This window comes from Alnus glutinosa, chromosome 1 (genome assembly GCF_958979055.1).
Source record: "Alnus glutinosa chromosome 1, dhAlnGlut1.1, whole genome shotgun sequence".
NCBI classification, from domain to species: domain Eukaryota; kingdom Viridiplantae; phylum Streptophyta; class Magnoliopsida; order Fagales; family Betulaceae; genus Alnus; species Alnus glutinosa.
In genome coordinates, this window is record NC_084886.1 from 38,476,639 (window position 1) to 38,488,947 (window position 12,309).

The window sequence follows — 12,309 nt, forward strand, 5'->3', positions numbered from 1 at the left end:
TTAAGTAGCCATGAAAGCTTTGGCAGAAACGTGAGGGCATTTTCTTGCCCCGTAATGATTATACGTGAAAATGCTGCACCTTCCATTTTCATGACTTTGTTTATTAAATTAAAAAACAATTTGGACGTTGAAAAGGCTGCAAAACCAGCCTCAGACACCATGCCAAGCTAGCCACACGAAACATATCAGTGCAGACAAGCCTACAGGCTACAAGTCTTCCATCTTCTCTCATTTTCAGATTTCTTGGTCTTGTATTTTTTCTTTCTGTAACTTGTACTACTTTCTGTACCTTGTACTTGTTCCTCTTATTTTATTTCCTTGTAACTAATACACACCTCAACATATATGGAATGGAGGACCCGATCCTTGCATGTTTTTTCAGCAAACATACTTTCAGTTCCTTTATTCATATTACTATTCACCTATGTTTTCATGTTCTTAAACAAAGCTTTATTCCAAGCTTCCAAAAAGATAATGAGAAAGCCTTCTGCATAAGACTCACCAACTATATAAACAGTTATACATTGTTTATAAATTAATCCACAACCCATTATTAGAACGGTTATGGAGGGTACCAAAACATCACGCAAGGACGCCGCCTTCTCGTCCAAGCCAATGCCCGCAAGCTGCTTTCGTGTAAGCTGGTTCAGCTGGAGGCACCAGGAGAAGATCGAGATATTTGCGTGAAAAGAAAAAGGAAGAAGATGACGAGTTCAAGGGTTAAAAAAACGTTGTGTTTTAAATAGAAAGGAGGGCATCTTGGTCAAGTTTCGTCCAAAAAATGCACGTGCCACGCACGTGGTTGGAGTTCCGTCACTTCAAACGGCAGTTTCGGACGGAAGGGGGTGGATTGCAAATTTTTGCAACTTTGTTAGGTGTAATTGAAGCAATCTAAACATTGGTGCCAGAATTGCAAAATGGTGTATACTTTAGGGGGTAAATTGTAGTTTTCCCTAAAAATAATAAATAGTAGAGGACACTTAGCATGCAAGAGATTCAAGCCTGAAGACACGCAGTATCCACCTTCATTCTAGGACCTTCTTCCTCAAATGGCTCTGATCCGCACCTGACCTCCATTTCCAATACCAATCAGAAGTCCCCAAACGGCAAGTCGTGTTGACGATGGAGCCCCAGTACTCGAAGCCGGCCCGCGCGTACGGGCCCCAGCTGAAAATGACTATCCCGCCGTCGCAATCACAGTCCGACAACGACCGGACCAGCGGTGAGCTGCGCGCGCTGGACTGCAACCTCGCTTCGCTCTGCGACCACATCCAGGTCGAGGGCTTCAACTCGGGTTCCTTCTCCGACGTCGTCGTCCACTCCATGGGCTCCACCTACCACCTCCATCGCCTCATTCTCTCTCGCAGCTCCTACTTCAGGTTCGTTTGAACCCCATTTTCACTTGGTTTTATCGTAATTTGGGCAATTAGGTTGGCCTTGGTTGTGATTTTGGAAAAATGTGGATTTTTGTGCTTGTTTTGTTGTCATTGGTTGTGCAATTTGTTGTAGATGTTGGAGAAAATGTGAGCTTTTAGGGTTTTCGTTGATGTTACGTGGAAAATGTGAATAATTTGGTGAAAAATCTCTGCCCCTTTTTGTTAGTAAAATATAAATAGCTCTAGGTGGTACTGTAGGGTTCTTGAAGTATTGACTATATTTTGGATTTATACAAATGCTCCCTCGTGGTAATTGTTCTATTGTAATTCTTATGAAATTTGGTTGGACTTGCTTGTAAATGTTGGAGAAAAAAAAAGTGAAATTTTAGGTTTTTAGCTACTTTTGAGGAGAGATATGTGAATAATTTGGAGAAATATCTCTGCCCTTTAAAACTTAGTGAAATATATAGCTTTAGGTGGTACTCTAGGATACTAGAAGTATGATTATGTTTTGGAGGTAATACTCATGAAATGGTGGAAAAAGGGAATTAGACAAAGGGAAAGCATGGAGGATAAAAAATATAAAACCTAAAAAAAATTCACGAAAAAAGAAGAAGAAAGAATGGAGGATAAATAGGTTGTAGAAAAGAAATGGATTTTAGCTGGACGATTCCATGTATTGGCACTTAAGAGTCATAACAGGAATTAGCATTCAGTAGAAAGTTGAAGCAATCACTTCTTCATACAAGTTTTTGTTTGCTTCATGGCTTTGAATTAGGATCCTTTATATTTTATAAGGTAATTCTACATTGAAGTTTCAAAAATCATAACACTTGTATTTAATTAAATGGTTCAGATTTTTGTCGATCTGATCTTAGCATTTAAGATGTGATTAGATAGAGCATCGACTGGCTAGTTGGAAAAGGTTATACCTCTCCAAGGGTGGTAGAGTCACCCTTATTAAGAGTACCCTCGCCAATTTGCCTAATTATTTTTTGTCTCTGTTTCCTATCTCGAGGAGTGTTGTTACTCGCATTGAAAAGTTACAACGGAATTTTCTATGGGGTGGGATGAGTGAAGAGTTCAAATATCACTTGGTGAGTTGGTTGAAGGTTTATACCCCAATTTCTAAAGGGGGGCTAGGTTTTAGGAACTTGTTGATGTTCAACCGCGCTTTGTTAGGAAAATGGTTATGGCGGTTTGGAATTGAGAGAGATGCTTGATGTAGAGTTGCGGTGGACTCCAAGTTTGGAAGTTTGTGGGGTGGGTGGTGCTCCCATGAGCCTGTAGGTGCCTTTGGAGTGGGGTTGTGGAAGAACATCAGGAAAGGGTGGGAGACTTTATCTGGTTTTGCTAGATTTGAGGTGGGGGATGGGGTTATGACAAAATTTTGGCACGATTTGTGGTGCGGGGATACGGTTCTGAAGGAAGTTTTTCCTGATCTCTTTGGTATTGCTCGAGTGAAGGGTGCCTCAGTTACGGATAATATGGAAGTTTTGGGCGGTTCTACTCAGTGGAACATGAGCTTTGTTAGAGAGGCGCATGATTGGGAAGTGAGTGTCTTTGCTTCCTTCTTCCAGATGTTGCATTTAGCCATGGTGAGTAGAGATCGTGCACATAGGCTCTGGTGGGTCTCTTCCAAGAAATGTTTGTTCAAGGCCAAGTCATTCTTCAGCTCCTTGGCTTGCTCTAAAGGTAGACGCTTTCCTTGGAAGAGTGTGGCAGACTCAAGCTCCTTCGAGAGTGGTTTTTTTTCCATGGTCGGCAGCCCTAGGCAAGATCCTTACTGTGGACAATTTTAAGAAGAGGCATATCATCATCGTGGACAGGTGTTGCTTGTGCAAGAGAGATGTGGAATTTGTGGACCACCGTCTTCTTCACTGTGATGTGGTTTCCACTCTATGGAATAACATTTTTACTCAGTTTGGTATGTCTTGGGTTATGCCTAGAAGAGTTATCGACTTATTTGCCTATTGGTGGGAGTTTGGAAGGCCAATGAGTGCTGCGATTTGGAAGATGGTGCCAATTTGCATTTTTTGGTGTGTTTAGAAGGAAAGAAATCTGAAGTGTTTTGAGGATTTGGAGAGTTCTATGGATGATATTTTATCTTCGTTTTTTCATATGCTGTATATTTGGACGGTGGCTTTTTTGTCACCACCATCGATTAGCTTTGCTGGTTTCCTTGTTCGTTTTTCTGTTCCTAATTAAGTGTTTCCTTTTGTATACTTCTAGGGTACTTATGGGCGCCTTACACTTTTGATAAAACTAAATTTACTTATAAAAAAAAAATTAGTTGAGAAAAAAATTAAAGATCCTCTAGAGTTGTAAATGCTTAGATGGTAAAATTTGAGCCTTTTAATTACAAAAAAATAGTTAAAAATTTTAAAAACTCTACCGTGGAGTTACTGTAGATAATCTAAAGGACTCTAATATGATATTTTTTATTTAGAAATTTGTTTCATGTAGCTAAACCTATGTTGATATATGTTATTTTTAAGGGATAACTTTACAAAAGAGTATTGAACTATACAAGTTTCCAAACATCTCACTTAAAGGGTACTCCGCTAGGATTTGCTATTAAATCTTGCCAAAATTTTCAAAATACCCTTATGTTTATTTTTTAAAAAATTTTCAAAGATGCAAGCATGGTTATTTTTGCAAATTCCATTAAATTCTGACCAATATCTAAATCCTAACATTTTTTTTTTCGTAAAAAAATAGGGGTATTTTGAAAATTTTGGCAGGATTTAACAACAAATCCTAATGGAGTACCCTTAAGTGAGACGTTGGGAAACTTGGATACACTAGTTTGAGATGTTTGATAGTTCAGTATTCTTTACTCAAAATGACTTATAATTCGATACCCTTTTGTAAAGTTATTCCTATTTTTAATGCTATATTTATTACAAGAATCATTCTTTGGCTTCATTTTTTGACATATAATGTGAATGGCAGGAACATGCTTCATGGTCCTTGGAAAGAAGCCAATGCTCCAATTGTCACCTTACAAGTAGATGATAAGAATGTTAATGGCGAGGCTATTGCAATGGCATTGGCTTATCTATATGGGCACCATCCGAAGCTTAATGATAACAATGCATTTCGAGTTCTAGCGGCTGCTTCCTTTCTTGACCTTCAGGTACTATGTTATTTACAATGTGAACTGCATCTTTTGTACTCATTATAGAGTGGCAAGCATTCTATGTGCATTTTAATTACATGTTGATGTTTTTCCGTGCAGGATTTGTGTGCAATTTGCACAGACTTTATTATATCCGAATTATGGACTTCAAACTTCTTAGCATATCAGGTTCAAGATGCTTGTGGGGACCGCTATGTGCTACCTAATACTACTATATGCTATCAGTCTCTTTGAGTTATTGACATCATTTACTTGTGATTCAGGTTTTTGCAGAAAGCCAAGATTATGGCATACACGGAGAGCGGGTGAGAAATGCTTGCTGGGGTTACCTTTGTCAAAGTGGCTCCATGGAGTTGAAAGAGGTACAGATGAAGATAAATATGTTGTTCCAGCTTGTGGGTTTGGGTAGTTATAACTTATACCTTATCTTAACCGTTTTGACTTGGGCTAATATATTACGATATTAACAAATATGAAACAGGGGATGAGGAAAGGTAAGACAAGGAAGTATACTCTGTCTTTGTGAAGAATTTTTTTGGGAAAACGTTGAGCATCATTAATCATGAGCTTGAAATTTGACAAAAAAAATGCCTCTCTTGTTTTCGTGCACATCTTGTGATAGACTATCTCTCAATTTTAATGATTTTTTTGAGGAATCAAGGACATTCCTCTGCCTTAAACGTTACATAATTGAACTTTATTCTCATATGTAATTTATGTTTCGGTTGTTTGAACGGCTGTTTTCTAGCTTTTCATTTGAATTGCAACTTCATTGTTCAGTAAAAGTTTCTGATTTTTGTTGAGTTAAATTTATTATCTGCATTGTTCCTGTCATGCATAGGTGCTTCCAAAACTTTCCTCACAAACCTTGGATGCGCTGTTAACCTCAGATGAATTGTGGGTACCTAGTGAAGAGAAACGGTAAGGGGCATTGACAGCTCTGAGTTTTGTGGTCTACTCATGAGTTCCTGTAAAGATGGATGACACCATGTTTTTTTTTTTTTTTTTTTTTTTTTCAAAAGGTTTGAACTGGCATTGTACACGTTCCTTGCAAAAGGCGCCCATTGCAAGGCAGAACATTCTGAGCAAGAAAGTTGCAGTTCTGAGACGGGAACGGATAGTCACTCTGATTCTCCTCAAGCAAAGGGAAAAATTTTGATCGATAGCTGCACTAATAAGATGTTGGAATCTGAACTAGGATGCTTAAGTTTAAAAGATGACCTTGAAGGCCATAATACTGCTCATAATCTGCTGGTTGAGCTTGCTGACTCTGTGGTTGACTCTCAAACAGGAATTTCCCATTCTAACCAACCGGTGCAGGAAACTGCATACTCTCAGTTGAATATGGAGCCAAGATTCCCCTGCAACACGGAAGGACCTTCATCATCAAGTCCCTCATTCGCAGATGTAGATGGAATCAGAACCTCATGTTCCTATGTTGAAATGCCAATTGGTGTTAGAGCAAGTGGACTGGGGACCACTGGAATGGCTATGGAAGGGCCATCTGAAGAAGGCCCATGCTACCATCTGAATAACAATAGCTGGCTTGCCAGGGACCAATCAAGGCAGTGCTCTTCAATGAGCTCTTCCTGTAATGGGCTCATGATGAATGATTGGGAAAGATGTGGCATGCCTCCTCTTTCATGGGGTGGCAGGGTTGTGGGCAAGAGACAGCTAAAGGGTTATGCTAGAGGGAATTGCGGGGTTCGTGGGGAAGAATATGATGCATTTGTTAATATATTTGAAGGGGGTTCTCTCTTGTATTGCAACATGTCATTTGAGGCACTTTTAAGCGTGAGAAAGCACCTTGAAGAATTGGGGTTCCCTTGCAAAGCTGTAAATGACGGTCTTTGGCTACAGGTATGATGCTGGATCTCATTACTCTTTAATGTTTCTATGTTCATTGCCATATAAAGAATGCTTATGACATGGGGGAATTAGAAGAGTCCATGCTTTCCGTTACAATGTTGCCGCTCTGATTTGACACATAAACAGGGTGTGACCATGTTTTTTAGTTTGATCCATGGTGGTTCTAATGGCCATCTGTTTTCTCTCAGTATATGGTATTTTCAGAAGAATTTTATGGATGCTATAACCTATAGGTTGACTGATTCAGTCTAGGAGTACTACTATGTGAGCTAGCAGAGTGACTGCAAGAACTCTCTGCATGTTTCCCACCACGGGAAGTTTGGACATCTTTTCCTGATACAAGCATTTATAATCATGCACATTCCAACCTATGCTTTTGTTTCTTTATGAAATTTATATTTTCTTTTCTGTATGGTTATCATGTAGATGCTTTTAAGCCAGAGAGTGCAAGAAATTGGTGCTGATACATGCAAAAGTTGCTGCCTCTCAAGCATGGTATGCAATTGTAGGCATCCATTTAGATTTTCGCATGGACTCCCAACCACTGGATATTACATGCAAGAGCATGATCATACTTCTCCTGGAAACATGGGGAATGTATATGTTGCTGAATCTGCTCAAGGTGAAGGAAATGGTCTATTTAGACATGTACGTGTGCATGTTAGGGGGCCTATTGATGGGCTTGCTGGTATTGGACGTGGAACTACATTTGTGCCTGCAGCTGCTTCGCCTCCAACACGTTTTGTCTTTTCACGTGTCCCTTTTGGCATGAGCAACAGAAATGGTCAGCAGTCTCTTGCTAATGATGATTCAGAGACAAGAGCTGACCATGGTGGGGACCTTTCTGGAGATGGGTTGACAGCTTTGGTTGGCCTAAGCCACGGAGGGTGCAATGTAGCTAATGTTCATGGAGAGCAAATGGAGACAGAGTATGAAATGGATCTGCAGAGCAGAATGTCTGGAACTTCAATTGCAGCACCGAGTAGTAGCAGCATCCCTATGCAGATGCTTGAGTCACCAGGGCATGCTGTTGGGATTGAGTGGGAGAATGCAAACAGTTCATCTATCTCATTGGACTTGAAAACACCTTTAAGTCACTTCCCTCCTTTTCGCTTTGGGTAAGTTATAGTTTTGCTTTCAGTTGCTATTGACATTTTGTTTTGATGGGAATATTATATTTAAAAGATCTCAAAGGGAACGGCTTCTGCATGCTGCAGATGTTGTGATCTTGGATACACTAACTGGTCTAACTTATTTTAACCTCCTATTGTGAATACATGATTCACATTCTTTTGAGGATGATATGGTATTGCTCTTTGTTAGAAGAGTTATTAGGGTTTGTGAGAGTTATTAGGGTTGTGGTATTTTGGTCATTGTTATATTTATCAAAACATATATAATAAGATGTGTGAGGTAGGCTACATAACAGAAATGAGCCTCCACCTTTTCTCTAAAGCTTACATGCAAACTACAACATGGTATCAAAGCAAGTTTAGGATCTTGGCCTAAACACCTCGTTTGTAGTCTTGGTTTTTCTTCCTTATGGTTGATGTTTGATAACTTGGTGTTGGTGTTTATAGTCCTAGTGGTAGCACCGCAGCCCACATGGGCAGTGCCTTGATGAAGCTCTAAAAGAGTTGTTCTTGGTCATCTGAAAAATTTTCTGGTGGAAAAAAAAAGGGAAAAAAAAAAGATTTTGTTTGTTTTTGGTGTAGTTTGGTGTTCTGTGGTGTGTCTCAGTGGTTTCTGTGGTCCGAGACATTCTCTATGGTGCTCAGTGGCTCTTGTGTAGGTTCACAACGGTTTTCGATGAGAATTATGGTGTGTTTGAGTGTTTTCGTTCGTCGGTGACCTGTGAACGTGCTGCCAAGGTCGTCTTCGGAAGTTTCTGAGGCTCGCCGGAGAGTTCTGATTGTTTTTTGGCAAGGTCTAATCATGGCTGGCGAGTATCCGATGTGTTGTTGGAGATGAAGGTCCCTGTTTGGTTGCTGGTAGTTTCTATTAGGGATAAGGATATCCTCATCGCATTTTAGAAGTATTCAACAAGTTTTTGTTTGGATTTGTTTCCTTCCGATTTTTGGTGTTTTGAGGTCGGTTCAAATTAGTCTTTAGTGTTTTCAACCGGTTCAGACCATTTCTCCTTGCTTATTGGCCAGTTCGTTCCAGTTAAATGTCTTCTTTGGCCGGTTCAGTGAGTTTCATGTCTGGTTCAATGGTGTTTTATTTGGTTCACTTTGTTTCTAGGTCAATTCAATGGAGTTTTGTTCAGTTCAATGCATTTTCCTACTGGTTCAGAGCATTTTCAGACCAGTTTAGTGTCTTTATTTTCTGTTTAAAGCATATTCAGACTGGTTCAGTGGTTTTCCTTTAGTTCAGTACATCCTTTGGCAGTTCTTGTTATTTTATGACTGGTTCAGATAGTTTTTCAGCCGATTCAGTTGTTTTTCGGCACGTTCATGTGGTTTCTTAATCAGTTCAAGTGGTTTATCGCTCGATTGGGCTACATGGAGCAACCATCGGGTTTATTGCTCAGGGAGAGTATGAGAGTAGTGTTTATGAACTGTCGTTGTTGTTGATTGATCGTTGTTAGTTTTCCGTCGTTGGTTGTATTGATGATCAATCCAACGTTGTTGGTTGTGGTTGACTGTTGGTGGTTATATTGGTCATCAATCAATCGTCGTAGTTGGTTGTCGAGACCCGACCGGCCTTGGTGTTTTGCGGTGGGTTCTGACTGGTTTTTGGTGTTTTCCAGTGAGATCCGACTAATCTTGGTGTTTTGAAGCAAGATCCGACCGGCCTTGGTGTTTTGCGGTGAGATCCAATCGCTTGTTGCAGTTTTCCGGCAAGTTTTCAACCAGCGTTAAAGTTTTTGGCTAATTTCGTTCAGTGTTGGTTTTCTGTGGAATTTCAGCTTGTTTATGTTAGGTGTAGCACATTTTCTTGTTTTTCTTTTTATAAGTCTTTGTATTGTGTGCTCCAAGTTGTTCCTGCTTGAAGGAGATATTAGAGTATGTTACTCTAGCTTGAGGGGGAGTGTTATTCTGAGTTATTAGGATTGTAGGTATTTTGGTCATTGTCATATTTCTCAAAACCTGTATAATAAGATGTGTGAGGTAGGCTGCGTAACAGAAATGAGCCTCCACCTTTTTTCTAAACCTTTCATGCAAACTACAACACTCTTGAATCTATTTCTGATCAAATTTGTTCAAAACTAAAATTATTACTTAATTCCATAAAAAGCAGTGCCATATTATTTCTTGTAGGGTGCTGTTCTAGGATTGTCCTTCTGATGTGTCCATTTCAAGGTGGTAAGACGGAATACTTAGTTAAGTTAGTTCAGTCGATGATGGCCAAGTCAAGTATGTGTTGTGTTAATTCTCTACTGGATTTACAGGGTGCAATTTGAGGATGTGCACAGGCTCAGTGATGGTCAAGTCAAGCACTCTCCTGAAGTTTTTTATGCTGGTTCTTTATGGAAGGTGTTTGAATAACAGCTGGTTCTTATGTTTATATAAGCTTGAAATTTAGCATGAGGCTTTATCTATTTGCAATGGTCTGAAACAGATTCAATTTCTCTCTTTGGATTTTTAGGTCAGCGTTCAGGCTTTTAATGATGAAGACCCTCAGGGACGGCGAACACTAGGTAGTGTTCAAAGCTGTATAAGGATCTACCATGGAAACATGTTACTCTGTTTATCAGTGTTAAAAGAAATCATGCTGTCTAACTTGAGTACATTTCATTATATCTGTTTAGGTTTATTTCTTCACCGTCGGAAGGCAGAGATAACCGATTACCTTAAAAAGGTCAGCCCTTAGTCCTGATTATCAGAGCATGAGATGGTTTATCATACTAACAATGAAAAAAAAAATATTCTTTTCTTCTTGTTTCGATGACAATCACAACTCTGTTGTCGTGTCCTGGTAATGTGAATTTCAACTGCCTCCTGACAAATTGTTGTTAATTGGTGATATGTCCTACTCCAGGCTAAATCTTTAATTATCTGCTTTTAGGTTCATATGTATGTGGACTCTCGAGAAAAGGTTACTGCCCGTTATCAGGTATCCAAGTGAACAAACTGCTGTCTATTTAATCGCTGCTTGTCTTATGCATTTTTGCCCAACTTTCCTGTTTTAATTCTTGGTTCTTATGCCTTCCATTGTTTAGTTGATTTGTCCATCAAAACGGGAAGTCATGCTGTTTGGAAGCTTCAAACAAGCAGGCACTCTTTTGCCAAAAGCTCCAAAGGGATGGGGTTGGCGAACAGCTCTTTTATTTGATGAGCTTGCTGATCTACTCCAAAAGGGGACCTTACGGGTGGCTGCTGTTGTCCAGCTCGTCTGAAATGTAACAAAGTAGTTGATCTGGGTCAATTCAATCTGAAGTGGATAATTTTGATGCTTCATGCAAAGTCAAATCCCTATTTTTTTTTTTCCCCCTGTTGTTTCAGATGTAAATCACACCAAGAAGAGCCAGTTCCTCGAGCGAAGACGACAACTTGTAATTATGACTGTGCATATGTGTATTAAAATTTTGGGTAACAAGGGCATGACCTGGTTATAAACTTAATAATTTTCTGCTTTAGAATTGTATTGCTGATTGATATCAATTCAATGCTGTGTATACAGTTTATAAAATCAAACTTTTTTGATGGGATACTTAAATACTACTACACCAATTTACCACCGTGGCCAATGTTGAGGTTAAGCACATAATTTGACTGGAATCTATTGGCGGTTGGCCTTCAAGTTGATCACTGGAAGGGATTAAGGAACATTGTGGATGACCAAATTTAAATCATCACTATTGCAGCTGAAGTGGTTGATAATTTTTCAGATAGGGAATGTTGCTATATCGATCCCATGTATAATTTTCTGTAAGATGAATGTCTGCCTTTCTTCTTCCAAAATCTGTCTGATCTGACAAATTCGGGGGAGAGGAGATAAATGATTTTTGCATATCTTTTGTACATCTTTTATACATCACTTTTTTAAATCAATTATTGAATTTGTAAGACTTATAATGAGTCACATGTGGGTCTTACAAATCTAATGGTTGATTTAAAAAAGTAATGTACAAAAGATGTACATGTAACATGTCTCTCTGGAGAAAAGAACTTGCTTCAAGGTCATTTAACAACAAGAGCATCAATATTTGGGAAGATCCCTGGGATTCGGATCATGCCCAATCTTGAGTCAAGAATTCTTCATATTTTTGAATATCTCCCCAAATCCTAGAATGGTGGGATAAGGAAAGGAAATAATTTCATTTTTTTTTCACTTCATCTTTCCCAAGAAGAAGCGGAAAGCTCTATATTCTAGACCCCAAAAAGGAGAGGACGATTCTTGGTAAAAGTCAGCATATAATCTCATCGACCAAAACCTTTCTGATCAGAATGGCCCTCAACTCAAAAGTTTGGGAAAAGTTGTGGAGGCTAGAATCTATGAAAGACTGAAGATGTTGATTTGAAAATTGCTTGGGGAATGCTCCCTATCTAGGAAACATTGAGCAACTATATTCAGCTTTAGGATGATGATGATCTTGTTCCCTTCAAAAAAATAAAATAAAAAGGATGTTGATCTTGTTTGCCCCTATTCCACTCGGATGTGGAATCAAATGAGCATCTATTTCAACTCTTTGCCGAGAATTGTATTGCTCTTTGGATCAGGACTATTCTCAGCACTATGTCTACTTGAAATGTCCCTCCTAATGGACTTGTTATGGCTCCACAGAAACAGTCATCCAAGGTCAACCTCCCCTCTTCGGGCGAGAAAGATCCACATAGAGCATTTGAATGCTTGGGACACAATCTCCTCTCCAAAGCAAGATTCAGAACCTTGTGTTCCTCCACCCGAGGGTGTCCTTAAAATAAATTTCAATGTGACAATTAGAAATCATTTCTTTATGTGTGCTTCTATTTGTAG

General features: G+C 39.3%; 1 protein-coding gene across 3 annotated transcripts; it reads left to right on the forward strand.

Moving 5' to 3' along the window:
- The first annotated feature begins 974 nt into the window (after positions 1-974).
- Positions 975-11,043, forward strand: LOC133880504 (uncharacterized). Of its 3 annotated transcripts, none has more exons than XM_062319461.1 (13): positions 977-1,379; positions 4,332-4,515; positions 4,618-4,686; positions 4,782-4,880; positions 5,360-5,439; positions 5,541-6,378; positions 6,814-7,505; positions 9,782-9,866; positions 9,979-10,030; positions 10,142-10,191; positions 10,399-10,446; positions 10,553-10,740; positions 10,836-11,043. In XM_062319461.1, the coding sequence occupies exons 1-12, from the start codon at positions 1,123-1,125 to the stop codon at positions 10,727-10,729; spliced, it is 2,631 nt and encodes an 876-aa protein (XP_062175445.1). In that variant the 5' UTR covers positions 977-1,122; the 3' UTR covers positions 10,730-10,740; positions 10,836-11,043. The 3 variants fall into 3 exon arrangements, 2 of the variants coding, with proteins under 2 accessions (XP_062175445.1, XP_062175440.1); XM_062319456.1 differs by having other exon boundaries at positions 10,553-10,732; XR_009902317.1 differs by lacking the exons at positions 9,782-9,866; positions 10,836-11,043 and having other exon boundaries at positions 975-1,379; positions 10,553-10,593.
- The last annotated feature ends 1,266 nt before the right edge of the window (positions 11,044-12,309 follow it).